Here is a 20,540-nt window from a genome sequence, read left to right as displayed (position 1 = left end):
GCATCACTGAAAATTATCTCCTAAAATGAACAGTCTCTCGTCAATTTATTACCCTGGTCATATAAACCAGAAAAGGACAGTAATACGCCTCCCTAACACTCGAGAAAGAACTCCAGCTCCACCACCAGTTGCAAAGATGAAATTCTAAGCTAGTTTCTGAACAAGTGTTTTGGTATATTTACAAAACTCTAAGTGCCATGTCTCAATTATAATAACTTCCCCCCTATAAATTACTATGTATTTCGTGCACGATATATGTTACCTCAGGATTTTACACTGAAAGGAAATTAGACCACGGGCCTCTCAAAGTAACAACTGAATTTACTTGGTGAGGAAAGGCTGGGGATTAGGAAGGTCCAAAGTGACCGGAGACCACAGATACGGAATAGAGGGGACCCTACGCGCAGAGCTTAACAAGACTAAAAAGCAAAAAGCAGTACCTCACTATTCCCGGGGCAACCGCACCTACCAAGACTCGGCTTCAGGAATTGCTCTAAACTCACGTCCTTCGAGTAGACACACCAGCGACTCCCAAGCCCTAGGTTCCAGCGGAAAGGGAGAATGAAGGGTGGAGCCTAGGACACACGCCTGCGTCTGGACGTGTGAGGGGCAGGGCCTGGTGAGCCCTGCCGAGCGTACACCTACCTGCTTGTTCCTCCGTTTGGTTCCAGAGGTATCTTGTCAGGGTTAAGTAGTACTTGAGGATCTCTCACGTCTTGTGTTGCACTACTGATTGCTCATTAGTCTAAGTAAGTACAACACTTTTAATAAAACCTTAAAATTCTGTGGGATAATCACAATAGAAGGAAGGGTTTTGGCATAACATTTGGAGTCCTGCATGTCCGACGACAGAGGTTGACATGGTTGGATGGCATCACCGACACAATAAGCTTGAGTAAACTCTGGGAGTTGGTGATGGACAGGGAGGCCTGGCGTGCTGCAGTCCATGGGATCACAAAGAGTCGGACACAAGTGAGCAACTGAACCAGACTGTACATGCAGTCGTGCTGATGAGGCTGAAGCGATTCAGAGGTCTGGGAACTGTAACCTGGTTTGGTGGCCAGGTTGGGGTTGGGTGGGGCTTGATGTGGGATCCTCGTGGGTGGAGCTGGATGTAGGGTGCTAGCTGAACTCAGCAATATTCCTACAATTAAAATTTAAGCAGTTTAAGTAAGCAAGAACTGGCTTTGTGTACGGATTATGATCAAGAAAAGAGTCCGAAATGCAGTACTTGGATGCAATCTCAAAAACGACGGAATGATCTCTGTTTCCAAGGCAAACCACTCAACATGACATTCAGTTCAGTTCAGTCGCTCAGTTGTGGCCGACTCTTTGCGACCCCATGAATCCCAGCATGCCAGGCCTCCCTGTCCATCACCAACTCCCAGAGTTCATTCAGACTTATGTCCATAGAGTCAGTGATGCCATCCAGCCATCTCATCCTCTGTCGTCCCCTTCTCCTCCTGCCCCCAATCCCTCCCAGCATCAGAGTCTTTGCCAATGAGTCAACTCTTCGCATGAGGAGGCCAAAGTACTGGAGTTTCAGCTTAAGCATCATTCCTTCCAAAGAAACCCCAGGGCTGATCTCCTTCAGAAGGGACTGGTTGGATCTCCTTGCAGTCCAAGGGACTCTCAAGAGTCTTCTCCAACACCACAGTTCAAAAGCATCAATTCCTCAGCAGTCAGCTTGCTTCACAGTCCAACTCTCACATCCATACATGACCACTGGAAAAACCATAGCCTTGACTAGACGGACCTTTACCAGCAAAGTAATGTCTCTGCTTTTCAATATGCTATATAGGTTGGTCATAACTTTTCTTCCAAGGAGTAAGCCTCTTTTAATTTCATGGCTGCAGTCACCATCTGCATGATTTTGGAGCCCAAAAAAATAAAGTGTGACACTGTATCCACGGTTTCCCCATCTATTTCCCATGAAGTGATGGGACGAGATGCCATGATCTTTGTTTTCTGAATGTTGAGCTTTAAGCCAACTTTTTCCCTCTCCATTTTCACCTTAATCAAGAGGCTTTTTAGTTCCTCTTCACTTTCTGCCATAAGGGTGGTGTCATCTGCATATCTGAGATTATTGATATTTCTCCTGCCAATCTTGATTCCAGCTTGTGCTTTTTCCAGCCCAGGGTTTCTCATGATGTACTCTCCATATAAGTTAAATAAGCAGGGTGACAATATACAGCCTTGATGTACTCCTTTTCCTATTTGGAACCAGTCTGTTGTTCCATGTCCAGTTCTAACTGTTGCTTACTGACCTGCATACAGGTTTTTCAAGAGGCAGGTCAGGTGGTCTGGTATTCCCATCTCTTTGAGAATTTTCCAAAGTTTATTGTGATCCACAGAGTCAAAGGCTTTGGCATAGTCAATAAAGCAGAAATAGATGTTTTTCTGGAACTCTCTTGCTTTTTCGATGATCCAGAGGATATTGGCAATTTGATCTCTGGTTCCTCTGCCTTTTCTAAAACCAGCTTGAACATCTGGAAGTTCACAGTTGGCGTATTGCTGAAGCCTGGCTTGGAGACTTTTGAGCATATGACAGTAATCCAAGCCTATGCCCCAACCAGTAATGCTGAAGAGGCTGAACGGTTTTATGAAGACCTACAAGACCTTTTAGAACTAACACCCCCAAAAGATGTCCTTTTCATTATAGGGGACTGGAATGAAAAAGTAGGAAGTCAAGAAAAATCTGGGATAATAGGCAAATTTGGTCTTGGGAGATGAAATGAAGCAGGGAAAAGGCTAATATGGTTTTGCCAAGAGAACGCACTGGTCATAGCAAACACCGTCTTCCAACAACACAAGAGAAGTCTATACACATAGACATCACAAGATGGTCAACACCAAAATCAGATTGATTATATCCTGTGCAGCCAAAGATGGGGAAGCTCTACGCAGTCAGCAAAAACAAGACCAGGAACTGACTGTGGCTCAGATCATGAACTCCTTATTGCCAAATTCAGACTGAAACTGAAGAAAGTAGGGAAAACCACTAGACCATTCAGGTATGACCTAAATCAAATCCCTTATGATTACACCGTGAAAATGAGAATTAGATTCAAGGTACTAGATATGATAGATAGAGTGCCTGATGAACTATGGACGGAGGTTTGCAACACTGTACAGGAGACAGGGATTAAGACCATCCCCATGGAAAAGAAATGCAAAAAAGCAAAATGCTGTCTGGGAGGACTTACAAATAGCTGTGAAAAGAAGAGAAGCAAAAAGCAAAGGAGAAAAGGAAAGATATAAGCATCTGAATGCAGAGTTCCAAAGAATAGCAAGGAGAGATAAGAAAGCCTTCCTCAGCGATTAATGCAAACAAATAGAGGAAAACAACAGAATGGGAAAGACTAGAGATCTCTTCAAAAAAATTAGATACCAAGGGAACATTTCATGCAAAGATGGGCTCCATAAAGGACAGAAATGGTATGAACCTAACAGAAGCAGAAGATATTAAGAAGAGATGGCAAGAATACACACAAGAACTGTACAAAAAAAAGATCTTCACGACCAACATAATCACTATGGTGTGATCACTCACCTAGAGCCAGACATCCTGAAACATGAAGTTAAGGGGCCTTAGAAAGCATCACTACGAACAAAGCTAGTGGAGGCGATGGAATTCCAGTTGAGCTATTTCAAATCCTGAAAGATGATGCTGTGAAAGTGCTGCACTCAATATGTCAGCATATTTGGAAAACTTAGCAGTGGCCTCAGGACTGGAAAAGGTCAGTTTTCATTCCAATCCCAAAGAAAGGCAATGCCAAAAAATGCTCAAACTACTGCACAATTGCACTCATCTCACATGCTAGTAAAGTCATGCTCAAAATTCTCCAAGCCAGGCTTCAGCATATGTGAACTTCCAGATGTTCAAGCTGGTTTTAGAAAGGCAGAGGAACCAGAGATCAAATTGCCAACATCTGCTGGATCATTGAAAAAGCAAGAGAGTTCCAGAAAAACATCTATTTCTGCTTTATTGACTATGCCAAAGCCTTTGACTGTGTGGATCACAACAAACTGTGGAAAATTCTGAAAGAGACGGGAATACCAGACCACCTGACCTGCCTCTTGAGAAACCTGTATGCAGGTCAGGAAGCAAGTTAGAACTGGCCATGGAACAGACTGGTTCCAAATAGGAAAAGGAGTATGCCAAGGCTGTATATTCTCATCCTGCTTATTTAACTTATATGCAGAGTACATTATGAGAAACCCTGGGCTGGAAGAAGCACAAGCTGGAATTAAGATTGTTAGGAGAAATATCAATAACCTCAGATATGCAGATGACACCACCCTTATGGCAGAAAGTGAAGAGGAACTAAAAGCCTCTTAATGAAACTGAAAGAGGAGAGTGGGAAAAGTTGGCTTAAAGCCCAACATTCAGAAAATGAAGATCATGGCATCCGGTCCCATCACTTCATGGCAAAGAGATGTGGAAACAGTGGCTGACTTTACCTTTCTGGTCTCCAAAATCACTGCAGATGGTGACTGCAGCCATGAAATTAACAGATGCTTACTCCTTGGAGGGAAAGTTATGACCGACCTAGGTAGCGTATTCAAAAGCTGAGACATTACTTCGGCAACAAAGGTCCGTCTACTCAAGGCTATGGTTTTTCCACTGGTCACGTATGGGTGTGAGAGTTGGACTGTGAAGAAAGCTAAGCACTTAAGAATTGATGCTTTTGAAATGTGGTGTTGGAGAAGACTCTTGAGAATTCCTTGGACTGCAAGGAGATCCAACCAGTCCATTCTGAAGGGGATCAGCCCTGGGATTTCTTTGGAAGGAACGATGCTGAAGCTGAAACTCCAGTACTTTGGCCACCTCATGCCAAGAGGTGACTTATTGGAAAAAACCCTGATGCTGGGAGAGATTGGGGGCAGGAGGAGAAGGGGACGACAGAGGATGAGATGGATGGATGGCATCACCGAGTCGATGCACATGAGTTTGAGTGAACTCCGGGAGTTGGTGATGGACAGGGAGGCATGCCGTGCTGCAATTCATGGGCTCGCAAGGAGGCTGACATGAATGAGCGACAGAACTAATTGAACTGACAAGCTAGAATGTGAAACACACAACTCTTAGAAAGGGCTACTTCATACTAACACTTCCAAGGAGAAAAATGTCTTGACATTCCACTTCTTCAAGGATCAAACTTATTAGTCACTGCAGTGGCCCAGCAAAAGTGCACCCTGAGGGAATGCAGGATAGAGAAAAGCAGGCACCATACTATGCTTTGGACATTCTGGCCTTGGTATTTCAGGACGGGTCTTTTGGGTACACCCACCTCTTCAGCAAGTCTAGAGAAGTTTGCGGGAGTTTCTCCTGGTTTCAGATCTCCCAGTTATTGGTTGATGACCCCAATTTTGTTTGCAGTGTATTAACATACATAGTGCACAGTTAAAAGATAATGAATAGAACTTTACTGGTGGTCTAGTGGTAAATAATCTACCTGCCAATGCATAGGACCCAGGTTTGATCCCTGGTCTGAGAGGATACCACATGCCTCGGAGCAACTAAGCCCGTGCAACACAAGTACTGAGCCTGTGCTCTAAAGCCTGTGTTCTGCAACAACAGTAACCCCAGTAATGAGAAGCCTGTACACAAGTAACTGGAAAGTCACTTCTGCTTGCTGCAACTAGAAAAATCCCACGTACAGTTAAGAAAAAAAAAAAAAAAGGCTTAGTACAGCCAAAAAGACATTGAGTCCTCTAGACTGACCAAAAGAAGCATCAAAATGCCAGTCTCCAACCATACCCCAGCCAAGTTTATGTGGAGAATTCATAGCCTGATTGCTGTAAAAAGAGAAAGAAGTCAGCAAAATGAAGACTTAGCATAGCCAAAAATAAATTTTAAAGATTATTAAAGAGAAAAAAACGTTTAATGAGAAATGCATACTTCTTTATAAAACTTTCTGTTCCATGCTTATGATGACAAAGCTTCAAATACTTATATGAGAAAAAGTTGTTTACATCATAATATTTAATACTTAAGCGAATACTTTAATGTAATGGAATGTCAGATTACTATATGATCACTTGACGGTAATTAGGCAATTTACTTCTTGTTGAAAAATTGTAATATATTTTCTCTCATTTCTTTGTTGTCTGTTTCTGAAAGATCTGTCAGTTCTGGACAACAAAGCACATTGTAAAATATAAAGTCTTAAGAAGACACTAGAATTTTTTTCACCAAAATTATCAACTTGGCACTATCTGTAAATGTTTCTATGTGTATTATCTGACTGAACTCAAGTCCTAAAGTAACTGTCTTTCTTTACATTTATAGGGCACCCACTATGTTCCCTGTCATCGTCTACATGCATTTTAATGTTACAAAAGTTTCAAAATAACCCATTGACTTATGTATTTGTTAGTGTAAAGCAGGAAAGAAATGTAAACTGAACATTAAAACTGGGTCATAACATGTGGATAGAAAAAGCAACACTAAGGAAAACCTATTGAAAAAAAAAAAAGAAATAGGATGGCAGGGTTTAAGAGATTAGCACTGAAACATGTATATTACCATATGTAAAAGAGCCAGTGGGAGTGTGATGTACGAGCAAGTGCTCTCGGACAATCTGGAGGGATACAGTGGGGAGAGAGGTGGGTTCAGGCGGGAGGGCACATATGTACGCCTACGGCCTATTCATGTTCATATATAGCAAAAACCACCACACTATTGTAAAAAAAGAAAAAATAATTAACGGATGGTGAGTTAGGCTGAACAGATAATCAAAGCTTTCCCACACCTAACACATTTGTGTAGTTTTCCTACAGTTTGAATTTTCTGAGGGTCAGAAAGTTGATATATTTTATTGTATTGTCTACATGTGTAAGTTTTCACTGCAGAATGGATTCTCAGATGATCTACAATGTCATTTCTTATCACTGAACGGTTTGCCACATAAATAACATTTACATGGTTTCTCTTATATATGAACTGCCTAATGGGCAGTTAATGCTGAACATGCACTAGAAACTCTGACACGTTCATTTCACTTGTATGTTTTCAATACACTATGAATTCTCTGATGAATTATAAGGCCTAGACACTTAACTAAAGGCTCTGTCACACTTATGACATTTGCACTAATATGTTTCTCACAACTGTCACATTTCTAATGTTTCTCTCTAGCATGAATTCTCCGATGGTTTCTAAGTTCGTCATTTCAAGTAAAGCACCAGCCATATACATCATATTTATATGGTTTCTCCTGTCTGAACTGCCTGATGATGAGTTATGGTTGACTGTGCCTAAATGGTTTCTCAAAATTTTTATATTTGTAAGGTTCTCTCCAGTATGAATTCTCTGATGAACTGCAAGGTTTGCATTCACACTGAAAGCCCTACTACATATACCTCATTTATATGGTTTCTCTCCAGTATGAACACTCTGATGAACAGCAAGGCTTGAACTTACAGTGAAAGCCTTGGCACATATACCATAATTACATGGTTACTCTCCAGTATGAAGTCTCCGATGAACAGCAAGGTTTCCAGTACGACTAAACGCTTTGCCACACACATCACATTTGTATGGTTTCTCTCCAGTATGAATTCTCCGATGAACAGCAAGGTTTCCAGTACGACTAAATGCTTTGCCACACACATCACATTTGTATGGTTTCTCTCCAGTATGAACTCTCCGATGAACAGCAAGGTTTCCAGTATGACTAAACGCCTTGCCACACACATCACATTTATATGGTTTCTCTCCAGTATGAACACTCCGATGAACACCAAGGTTTGAACTTACTCTGAAACCTTTGCCACAGATATCACATTTATATGGTTTCTCTCCAGTATGAAGTCTCCGATGAACAGTAAGGTTTGCAGTATGACTAAATGCCTTGTCACATACATTGCATTTGTATGGCTTCTCTCCAGTATGAATTCTCTGATGAAGTTCAAGTCTTGTAGTGTGACTAAAGGCCTTGCCACATATATCACATTTCTATGGTTTCTCTCCAGTATGAATTCGCTGATGAACTGCAAGGCCTGCAGCTTGACTAAAGGTCTTGCCACACATATCACATTTATATGGTTTCTCTCCAGTATCAACTGTCTGATGAACAGCAAGGCTTGAACTTACAGTGAAAGCCTTGGCACATATACCATAATTACATGGTTACTCTCCAGTATGAAGTCTCCGATGAACAGCAAGGTTTCCAGTACGACTAAACGCTTTGCCACACACATCACATTTGTATGGTTTCTCTCCAGTATGAACTCTCCGATGAACAGCAAGGTTTCCAGTACGACTAAATGCTTTGCCACACACATCACATTTGTATGGTTTCTCTCCAGTATGAACTCTCCGATGAACAGCAAGGTTTCCAGTATGACTAAACGCCTTGCCACACACATCACATTTATATGGTTTCTCTCCAGTATGAACACTCCGATGAACACCAAGGTTTGAACTTACTCTGAAACCTTTGCCACAGATATCACATTTATATGGTTTCTCTCCAGTATGAAGTCTCCGATGAACAGTAAGGTTTGCAGTATGACTAAATGCCTTGTCACATACATTGCATTTGTATGGCTTCTCTCCAGTATGAATTCTCTGATGAAGTTCAAGTCTTGTAGTGTGATTAAAGGCCTTGCCACATACATCACATTTATATGGTTTCTCTCCAGTATGAATTCTCTGATGAACTGCAAGGCCTGTAGCTTGACTAAAAGCCTTGCCACACACATCACATTTATACGGTTTCTCTCCAGTATGAACTCTCCGATGAACAGCAAGATTTGAGCTTACTCTGAAAGCCTTGCCACATATATCACATTTATATGGTTTCTCTCCAGTATGAACTCTCCGATGAACAGCAAGGTTTCCAGTACGACTAAATGCCTTGCCACACACGTCACATTTATAAGATTTCTCTCCAGTATGAATTTTCTGATGAAGTCCAAGTTTTGCAGTCTGATTAAACGCCTTGCCACATACATCACATTTATATGGTTTCTCTCCAGTATGAACTCTCTGATGAACAGCAAGGCTTGAACTTACACTGAAACCCTTGCCACATATATCACATTTATATGGTTTCTCTCCAGTATGAAGTCTCCGATGAACAGTAAGGCTTGAAGTATCACTAAATGCCTTGTCACATACATTGCATTTGTATGGCTTCTCTCCAGTATGAATTCTCTGATGAACTGCCAGGTTTGCAGTTTGACTAAAGGCCTTGCCACATACATCACATTTATATGGTTTCTCTCCAGTATGAATTCTCTGATGAAGTCTAAGTTTCGCAGTCTGATTAAAGGCCTTGCCACATACATCACATTTATATGGTTTCTCTCCAGTATGGAGTCTCCGATGAACAGTAAGGTTTGCACTATGACTAAACGCCTTGCCACATACATTGCATTTGTATGGCTTCTCTCCAGTATGAATTCTCTGATGAACTGCCAGGTTTGCAGTTTGACTAAAGGCCTTGCCACATACATCACATTTATATGGTTTCTCTCTCATATGGTATCTCCAATGAATTAAAAATTTTGCAGCTTGCTTAAAGACCTTGCCACACACATCACATTTATGTGGTTTCTCTCCAGTATGAATTCTCCAATGAATCGCAAGTTTTCTAGTTTGATTAAAAGCCTTGCCACACACGTCACATTTGTATGGTTTTCCTCCTGTATGGATTCTTTGATGTCTAGTGAGTTCTGAGTCCTGAAGAAAGGTTATGTCACACTCATTACATTTGTATGGTCTTTTATTTTGTGTTTCATGGTCTGGTAACAGTTCTGAAGGATGCATAACAGCATTCTCATCTTTATGAGAAAAGCCTTTGCAGACATTAAGAGTTCTCTGAGATGATAAACCTGAGGCACTGACGTCTGTCACAACTTGACTACATTCAAAAATTATCCCTTCAGATTGCATCATCTGCGATTCATCCTGAAAGCTTGATCCGTGCCTTTCAAAAGTTCCATTTTCTGCATCACTTCTACTATGATGATCTCTTCCATCAGTGAGGTTTTTGTTATGGGATGTAGACAATCCTTTGTCATTTCTTTCATCATCTGTCCGCAGACAGTCAAAGTCATCTATATTTTCCTGCATCTTCCTGAGGTGAAAATCTTTGCTTTCAAGGCTTTCAGCTCTTTCAAACATCACTCTTTGAAAAATTTCCCCTTTACCACTGTCTGCTTTTGCCTGTAATTTCTTGATCATATCTATCTGAGACATATCTACAAGACATAAAGAACCACAGGTATTCTATTAGTTACAATTCATAAATAAATTATTTGTCAAACACATGACTTTCATACCAAAAGCCATATTCATCCTAACAGAATTATGAATCTTTGCAAAGATGATCTCAAAACTATAGAAAACTAAAGGAATAGAATTCTTTAAAAAAGAATGATCATATGTAATTCAAATTAATTTTAGGGTAGTGTAGTTTCAAACACAATCAGAAAACATTCATTTATGCAAACTCATGTCAGTTCTCAAAGAAAACACATTGTCCCATCATGACCTCAAAACTCATCCTACTTTGTACTAAACACACTGCTGTCTCATAATTGAGGAGAAACTAATGGTATATTGTACACACTTTATGCATATTTATACATATTTAAATGGTAAAGAACATACAGGACTAGAGAGGTGACTCACTGGTAAACAAGCTGCCTGCCAATGCAGAAGACACGGCACAGGGGGATACAATGCCTGGGTTGGAAAGATCCCCTGGAGCAGGAAATCCCAACCGAGTGCACTATTCTTGCCTTAAAAAAATTCCATGGATAGGAAAGCTTGGTGGCCAACAGTCCATGAGATCACAAAGAGTCAGACAGGACTGAGCAACTGAGCAAACAAGCATCAATCAGGCAACACATTGGAATGGTAAACAATGCAAAAGAAGCATTCTAATGAATAATGTAAAAAATAAATGGCAGTTAGTAACTGTTCAAAAAATACTACATTGAGAAAATAAAGAATTCTGTAAACTATATATATATATATATATATATTTTTTTTTTTTTTTTCTTTTGTTGGACCATGTGGCTTCTGAGAACTTGGTTCCCTGACCATGGATTAAATCCAGGCTAGCTGCAGTGAAACTACTGAATCCTATCCACTGGACTGTCAGGGAATTCCCTAAAATAATTTAAAAAATAAAAAAATAAACACTTTTCCAAATACCTCTTAGAAATCTATCAGTAGATAGACATATAGGCATTTTATGACATTAACAAGTGGTTCATGTCAGTTATACTGTAAGTGAAAAATTCTCTACTTACACAGTAATCATTCAATACATCAACTCCCTATCTACACAGTAATCTAAACTCACCCAGTTCATTGGCTCCAAGATATATGTAAAGGAACAAGCTTTGGGGCTTCCCTTGTGGCTCAGAGGTAAAGTATCCACCTGGTAGTGCAGGGCACACAGTTTTGATCCCTGATCTGGGAAATTCCCACATGCCTCAGAACAACTAAGCCTGTAGGGCACACATGATGATTCTGTGCTCTAGAGCTGGGGAGTCACAACTACTGAGCAAACACACAGACACCACGCATTGCAACAAGAGAATCCACTAGAATGACAAGTTCATGCACCGTAAATACACGGTAGCCCTTGCTCACTGCAAGTCGAGAAAATCCCCTGAAGCAACAAAGACCTGAAGCAACAAAGCCAAAAATAAATGAATTTTATTTTATTTATTTATTTTTTAGTGCCGCCTAACAGCACTAATTGGAGAAGGCGATGGCACCCCACTCCAGTGCTCTTGCCTGGAAAATCCCATGGATGGAGGAGCCCGGTAGACTGCAGTCCATGAGGTCACTCAGAGTCGGACAGGACTGAGCGACTTCACTTTCACTTTTCACCTTCATGCATTGGAGAAGGAAATGGCAACCCACGCCAGTATTCTTGCCTGGAGAATCCCAGGGACAGGGGAGCCTGGTGGGCTGCCGTCTATGGGGTCACACAGAGTCGGACACGACTGAAGTGACTTAGCAGCAGCAGCAGGAGTTCAGGTTATTCACATCTGGAGAGACTATTTTAGACAGACATTTCCAAAGTATAAGCATTCTTAATAGAGTTTATTTAAAAGCTCCAATTGCATTTGCATTCTTTCCTTAAAACTTTCTTCACCTGAGTTACTCTAACTGTTGACAAACTTGCTTAACATTAAACCTAGGTACAACAAAAGTATTAGACAATGTTGAAGACTCAAGACATGTCTTAATTAGATTAGCAAACAAACATTAATACTAGATATTTAATATTGAATATTTCCCAATTCACGTGAACCTGAAATTCATTTAGGTTAATTTCTCTTGTAGTTGTTTGGTTTGAAAGTGCTTTTTTTTTTTTTACAAACAATTGAATTAGAGCTCATTTACAAATTAACCTCAGCAATATTATCCAAAAACAAAGACACACACTGAGACAAACAGAAATGCAGATCGACAGACATGAGAGCTCTCATACTTTCCTGCTTGAGATTTAAAATCTCTTTCCCCTTTTCTTCCCACCCCCCTGCGCCATGGTTTAAAATTCTAATTTGCCCAAGACTGAAATCTCTGGAAAAATGGGTTACGTATTTCAAGGACATGGCAAAGGTGGCACGCTATGCAAGTTCGCTTCAGTCCTGTCCAATCCCCTGCAACCCCGTGGATTCTAGCCCACCAGGCTCCTCTGTCCCTGATGGGACTCTCCAGGCAAGAATACTGGAGTGGGTTGCCATTCACTCTTCAGGGGATCTTCCCTACCCAGGGATCAAATCCACGTCTCCTGTGTCTCTCCCAGGGACTGGGAGGTTCTTTATCACTAGAGTAATCTGGGAAGCCCTGGCAAAGGTTAACCTTAAGCTTTGTTTTTAGCACGCCTTTTTAACAAGCTTGCTATTTTTAATTCCACATGTAAAAAGAACCGGTTTTGCACTTTCAAAGGAAAAAAAAATTCATCTTAACCAGTTTTCTCCAGAGTCTAAACAACATCATGGCCATCCTGTATCAAACAAGTTATCCTTCCTTTCTATAGTCACAGCTTTATGGTACAACACAGACTGAACAGTGCTCAAATTGACTGTGATAACAGGGACAGAAGGACTCATAAAAATCTTGGAATGTCTCTCCAGGGAGATGGGGGTCTTTGATCAGAAGAATCTAAAGGGGTTAACGAACTTGCTAGGGTGGGGGAACCTGGGCTCCCGCTCCCCCCTCAGAGACAGGGGCAGTTAGAAGGGGACCAGCTGATGGAGAGGGAGACAGAGGGGTTGGGAGGGGTGTAAGGCCAGAACAGGACAAAGAATGGGGAGGAAAAGGGCAGTATGGGGATACAATTGGAGCTGTGGGCTGGCTAAAGAGAGTCGACTTGAAAAATGAATATTTGATCAACCAAAATATAATGTGACATTGTAATATGGATAATCATCCTCACAAATCACATACTTCTGTTTGCAATTTTAAGTTACCTTTATTTACCTCACGGTAGGCAGAGAGAATTGGAGAAGGCAATGGCAACCCACTCCAGTGTTCTTGGCTGGAGAATCCCAGGGACGGGGGAGCCTGGTGGGCTGCCATCTATGGCTTTGCACAGAGTTGGATACGACTGAAGCGACTTAGCAGCAGCAGGCAGAGAGAAGGATCCAACTTGAATGGTGCTAAGCCTGGGCCTTGGATGGTGCTAAGCCTGGGCCTTGGTTGGCAAGGGCCCCTGCAAAGGCTGAACAATCTCAAGATTTGTCCTCTATCTTACCTATGGTGCTGCAAGACTTGCACTCACAGGAGACAGTCAGGACATTCACACTCAGGGCAGTTTCCATGCAGGCTAGAAGCTAGGTCAGAGGAATGCACTGCTTTGTCTTGAAGCCTAAACAAAACTATTTATTTAATTTCCCTAACATCCTGGTGGCTCCATGGTAAGAATCTGCTTAGTAATGCAGGAGACATGGGTTTGATTCTTATTCTGGGAAGATCTCACATGTCACGAGGACTAAGTTGATGAGCCACAGATACTGAGCTTGTGTGGTAAAACTACTCAAGCCTGTGTGCCTAGGGCCTGTGCTTCACAACAAAAGAAGCCACTACAATGAGTAACTGTGCTTCCCACTCTAGAGAATAGCCCTCTCTCGTCTCAAATAGACAAAAGACCACAGAGCAAAAAAGACCCAGTACAGGCCAAAAAAAAAAATATCTTGCCTTCATGTCTGTGGGTGCTACAGCACAACTGGAGGGTGCTGTACATTTCACATAGCAAAGAACAGAGCCATAAGTTAGGGAGAAGAAAAATATCCTGTGAGAGTTCACCAACATTAAACATCTGTTTTCTCACAGAACTCTCCCACTTGGAGAGTTTCCAAAACACCATGAACGGTGTGGCTTCCTCTCTGTCCTTGTGACAGTTGACCTGTGATCTCACTCATCTTGATTTTTGCTATTAGCACTTCATTCTCCACAATCCAGGGGTCTTCTTCCTTGTGCCACAAGAATGGAGATAATGTTCAGATCAGAAACAGAACTTCCTACTTGGAAGTAATGCCATATACTGTGGCTTCTTCCAGAATCCAACCTCTTTTTTTTTTTTTTTTTTAAATGTATCTGTTATTTTTAATACATCGGTGTATTCATTTCTTTTGGCAGGGGTGAGTGATCACTGCTGCTTGGTCTTTTCCCCAAGTTCAGCAAGTAGGGGCTACACTCCAGTTGCAGTGCTCGTGCTACTCACTTACTGTGGCTTCTCCTGGGTGCATGGGCTTCAGGAGTTGTTCCATGTGGGCTCAGTAGTTGCAGCTTCCAGGCTCTAGAGTGCTGGCTCGTAGTTGAGGCACAGAGGCGTAGCTGCTCTGTGACATGTGGGATCTTCCCAGACCAAGGATCGAACCCGTGTCTCCTGCATAGGCAGGTGTAGAATGCAGTTCTTTTGTCAGCCAAGGAGTGAGGATATTATAAACCGACAGAAAAATACTTCTCAAATGAATTTACTATCTGTCTCCTTCTGAATGCACAGGGAACAGTATAATATACAGTACAACATGCAGCAGGTATCTAGTTCCTATCTAAGAACTACTGAACCAAGAACACAGGGCTAGAAAACAGGCAACTGGATATTTCAAAGTTTGAAATCAGCTTTATAAACACTCAAGCTGTGGAGAAACTCCTTGTGCATCACACAGTGGGCAGGTCACCTGAAGGAAAGACAAGTTTAAACTCCTGATGCCAATCAGGAAGCTTTACATGTGTGAGTCAACAAGGTTTTGAGCTTAGTCAAGAAAAACGGGAGATCTCAAAAGGTAAAGAGGGAACATGCAGAGGTACCCCAGGGCAGATCCCCACTTCAGAGGGAAGTGATCCTCACCCACAGACAGCAGGTTCCCGAGGGTCTCCACCATCACGTCCTTGTACAAGGTCCTCTGGGCAGGGTCCAGGCATTCCCACTCCTCGGGAGTGAAATCTATGAACACATCCTTGAAGGTCAACTGTGCCTGAAATGAAAACACATTTCACCAATGGGCCCTGAGGAAGATTCTTAGTTTCACACAAAATGAGAAGAGGTGAGAGGGGTAACGCTCAATTCAGATGAAGTAATACTCTGATAGATACTTTAAAAGCTGCTTGAAGCAAACTGTTGGTCTGCAATCGAATTTATAATTTCCTCTTTTTCCTAAGATTATGATATCCTGCAATCAACAGGAATTTGTCATGTATGTGGACAATACATGAAAAATACAGAAATTAAAACCAAGACTGGGTTGTCTATGCAGAAGTGTTAACATTCAACACAGAGTGGCATTCACGATCTAGATGAGTTACAGCAAGACTGGTGTCTTCAGAGATGACAAAGTCCACTGTGACTTTATTTTTTAATTAATTAATTAAGTTTACTTTAGCTTCCCTGGTGGATCAGATGGTAAAGCATCTGTCTGCAATGCAGGAGACCCGGCTTTGATCCCTGGGTTGGGAAAGTCCGCTGGAGAAGGAAATTGCAGCCCGCTCCAGTATTCTTGCCTGGAAAATCCCATGGTTGGTGGAGCCTGCTAGGCTACCATCCCTGGGGTCACAAAAAGTCGGACATGACTGAGTGGCATTCACTATCTAGATGAGTTACAGCAAGACTGTTGTCTTTAGAGATGACAAAGTCCACAGTGACTTTATTTATTTTTTAATTAATTAATTTTACAATATTGTATTGGTTTTGCCATACATTGACTTGAATCCGGCATGAGCGTATATGTGTTCCCCATCCTGAACCCCCCTCCCACCTCCCTCCCCATCCCATCCCTCTGAGTCATCCCAGTGCACCACCCTTAAGCACCCTGTATCATGCATCAAACCTGGACTAGTGATCTGTCTCACATATGATATTTTATGTTTCAGTGCCATTCTCCAATATCATCCTGCCCTCGCCTTCTCACATAGAGTCCAGAAGACTGTTCAATACATCTGTGTCTCTTTTGCTGTCTCACATACAGGGTTAGCATTACCTTCTTTCTAAATTCCATATATATATGTTAGTATGCTGTTTTGGTGTTTTTCTTTCTGGCTTACTTCACTCTGTATAATAGGCTCCAGTTTCATCCACCTCATTAGAACTGATTCAAATTGATTTGAATTGAATTTGAATTGAATCAAACTGATTCAAATGTATTCTTTTTAATGGATGAGTAATAATCCATTGTGTAAATGTACCACAGCTTTCTCATCCATTCATCTGCTGATGGACATCTAGGTTGCTTCCATGTCCTGGCTATTATAAATAGTGCTGCGATGAACATGAAAACACACTGACTTTTAAAGAACACACATTGTGATGATGATGACATCATCACACTGACAACAGATGTTTCAGCAATTCCTACAAACTAAGCATTATCCTAAAGACTTTACACGGATGAACTTGTCATCAACATAACACCATGTTAGAGAAAGATCTGTGTCCACCTTCAGTTCAGTTCAGTTCAGTCGCTCAATTGTGTCCTACACTGCGACATCATGAATTGCAGCACGCCAGGCCTCCCTATCCATCACCAACCCCCGGAGTTCACTCAGACTCACATCCATTGAGTCAGTGATGCCATCCAGCCATCTCACCCTCTGTCGTCCCCTTCTCCTCCTGCCCCCAATCCCTCCCAGCATCAGAGTCTTTGCCAATGAGTCAACTCTTCGCATGAGGTGGCCAAAGTACTGGAGTTTCAACTTTAGCATCATTCCTTCCAAAGAAGTCCCAGGGCTGATCTCCTTCAGAATGGACTGGTTGGATCTCCTTGCAGTCCAAGGGACTCTCAAGAGTCTTCTCCAACACCACAGTTCAAAAGCATCAATTCTTCGGTACTCAGCTTTCTTCACAGTTCAACTCTCACATCCATACATGACCATTGGAAAAACCATAGCCTTGACTAGATGGACCTTTGTTGGCAAAGTAATGTCTCTGCTTTTCAATATGCTATCTAGGTTGGTCATAACTTTCCTTCCAAGGAATAAGAGTCTTTTAATCTCATGGCTGCAGTCACCCTGGGGAGTAAATTCTGTCACTCTAACTAATCGCTCAGATCAAACTGTTAAGAAATATGCCAACAGTACCTGAGCTCAGGTGGTTGGGAGTGACAACTGAACCTAGAGAATCAACCAGTTAACTACCAGAGAAGGAAAGAGCATCCACAGAGAGTTTCCTGAAAATACCTGAAACAAGTTCAAGGAAGCTGAAATACAATAGAACAGCATAAATGGTCACGATACAGGGTCACACCCTCTCCCATCGCGACCCACACAATGTCAGTAATCTTACTACAATTTACATCATTCATGTGATGATGCAGAAAAAACTTAACACCATGAAATACACTTAAGATAGAACTGAAACTGCTACAAAGAATACACCATTATTTATGAGAGGATGTTTTTGTAATAAAACCACGGAGTTATATATCCATGCATTCATGCATGCATGTGTAAACACACAATTGATTTAAACAAAAAGAGTTGTCTTTATTTTTTTTCTTTCATTCTATCAAAATTCATTCAGCCTCAGCTTTGTGCGTCAAACTTGAAATACAGCAGTGAACATGATGGAGCTTACAGTCTAGCAGCCAGCCAGCCAATTTCATCATCTAGCAGCCAGCCAGCCGATTTCATCCACAATTTTAACGTTACTACTGAAATAAGTGCTCTGACACAGGCCTGGTGCTAAGACAAGATTAAACAGAAAGTCTAAGCTACACTGAGAAATCAGACAAGGTCTCTGTGAGGAAGAAACACTTAGGATTGGCAAGGTGGGAAACAGAAGAGTGTTGCAAGCAGAGAGAACAGCCTGAGTGCCGGCTCTGAGGCAGGAAGATATTCACTGAACAGCAAGTCAGCCAGTATGACTGGCACACAGGGAATGTACATGGGGTGATGCCAGGCAGAGGCTAATTTATGCAAGATCTATGGATTTGGGACTTTATTCCAAAAGCTACTGGAAGTCACTGAAGAATCTGCAGGAGGAAAGCTAGACACTTAGATTTGTTTTTCAGAGCTCAATCTACTGTGTGTGGAAGTTGTTCTTTACCTGCTTACTCATGCCAGACTCTTTGCAACCCCGCTGACGGCAGCCCTCCAGCTCCTCTATCCATGGAATTCTCCAGGCAAGAATACTGGAGTGGGTTCCCATTCTCTTCTTTCATTTTACTTCTTCATTCAGTAACTGTCAACATTCTATTTCTTTTTCAAAGCCTATTTATTTTGCTTATGTTGGGTGTTCATTGCTGTGAGTGGGCTTTCTCTAGTTGCAGCTGCAGTGCCCGGGCTTCTCCTTGCAGTGGCTTCTCTTGTTTTGGACCACAGGCTCTAGACAGTGCAGGCATCCATAGTTATGGCTCCTGGGCTCTAGGGCACAGGCTCAGTCGTTGTGCCCATGGGCTTAGCTGCTCTGAGGCATCTTCCCGGACGTGGGATGGAACCCACGCACCCTACGTTGGCAGGCATATTCTTAGCCACTGTACCACCAGGAATTCGTCAACATTATCTTATTCTAGTTCAAAAAAAATTAAAAGTAATACAAGCAGAAAATAACACACAGAAGATTTCTTCCAATCTTTATAAAATACCTGTATTTAAAAATATGTGGCCCTCCCTACGGTGTATGGTAAAGAATCCACTGGGCAATGCAAGAGATGTGGGTTTTTGCCTGGTCTGAGATCCCACATGCTGAGAGGCAACTAAGACGATGAGTCTCAGTTCCTGAGACAGAGCTGTAGAGCCCAGGAGGTGAAACTAATGAAGCCGGCGCGCTCTAGAGCCTGGGCTGCAACACAAGAGAAGCGACTGCAATGAGAAGCGTGTGCACTGCAACCAGAGAGTGGCCACCACTCGCCAGAACTAGGGAAAAGACACTGAAGCAATGAAGATACAGTACAGGAAATAAATATATTTTTAAAATAATAATGTGATTTTTATCATTAATTTTAGGTATGTACTTATTAATAAACTCCACAATTTATTATTTTATTCCATTAAGAAAATACTGAATCAAGACTAGTAAAGTTGGAGAATTCCCTCATGATCCAGTGGTTAAGATCCCTCACTTCCACTGCACGGTTTCAGGTTCAATCCCTACTCAGCGAACTAAGACCTTGGAAGCTGCATCATGTGGTCAAAAAAGAAAGAAAAAAAATTAGTAAGCCTGATTTCACAGTTTAAATTAGACGGTGTAACGAAACACTCCCTAGCCCTGACATCTCTTTCTGAACGTTCCATTCCATTCCCAAAAACTTAAGTTTTCAAGGAGGTGCTCATTTAGTTTTAAATGTACTATAAAAAGTCAGAACTGATTTCCCCTCATTGGCCTCTTTGGCAGATTTTACCGATACTGTACATGTTAATACCTGAGGTCCATATACAGCTTCTTTACCCTGGTTAAAAGAGAGCAGACAGCGCATCCAGATGGGCCCTAAGCAACCCCTGCTGCCCAACAGCACCGAGACCCTGTCTCCAACCCATGGGTGAGAAGCCCTGCCCAGGATGGTGCTCACGGGAGCCTCCTCACAAGGTCCACGTCACCGGGTCATGGGGAGACGGGATCTAAGTGGAGATGACAGGCCCTGAGGGAAGGCCCCAGGTGAGTGCGTGTGTACTGGAGTCAGACAGGATACTTCAGAGTCAGACACGATTAGCGAGTCCAGAGAAGGGCATTTCAGGAAGGCAGTGTGAGAATCCACTGAGAATATGACCCTACCTGAGAAAGAGCCATGCCTGACTCCTGTTCTTTCCTCTTCTGGGCTCCTTCGTCCATGAGTCTTCACAGTTCTATCATGAAAGTTGAAAACATGCTGTTTAATGCATATGGTCAACACACCCCCTTCCTGAGCCCCAACTATTCACATAGGGAAGCCCTCATCGTGTGGAACAGACAGTGCTTTGTGGCCACTGTCTCAGGAGGGACTCAGGACGGTCAACTCCCGCAGAGAGACCAACACAGGACTTTCCCACACTTTCCCTCGGATCACACTCCCCTCCTGGTGAGGCTTCATGTCCACAGCAGCAGGGGGACCTCTGCTGACCCCATGATCCCCTTCAGGTCACA

The 20,540-nt window shown here is 42.2% G+C and overlaps 1 protein-coding gene across 1 annotated transcript; it reads right to left on the bottom strand.

Moving 5' to 3' along the window:
- Window positions 1-5,929: 5,929 nt before the first annotated feature.
- On the bottom strand, window positions 5,930-20,265 carry LOC113875833 (zinc finger protein 665-like). Its single transcript, XM_027514500.1, is given in 3 exon segments — window positions 5,930-10,215; window positions 15,339-15,465; window positions 20,193-20,265. Coding segments are annotated over 3 exon segments (2,934 nt in total). The 5' UTR covers window positions 20,250-20,265; the 3' UTR covers window positions 5,930-7,465.
- Window positions 20,266-20,540: the final 275 nt, after the last annotated feature.

The sequence above is a fragment of the Bos indicus x Bos taurus genome, chromosome 18 (genome assembly GCF_003369695.1).
Source record: "Bos indicus x Bos taurus breed Angus x Brahman F1 hybrid chromosome 18, Bos_hybrid_MaternalHap_v2.0, whole genome shotgun sequence".
Taxonomy (NCBI): Eukaryota; Metazoa; Chordata; class Mammalia; order Artiodactyla; family Bovidae; genus Bos; species Bos indicus x Bos taurus.
This window is presented reverse-complemented; position numbering and strand designations above follow the sequence as displayed.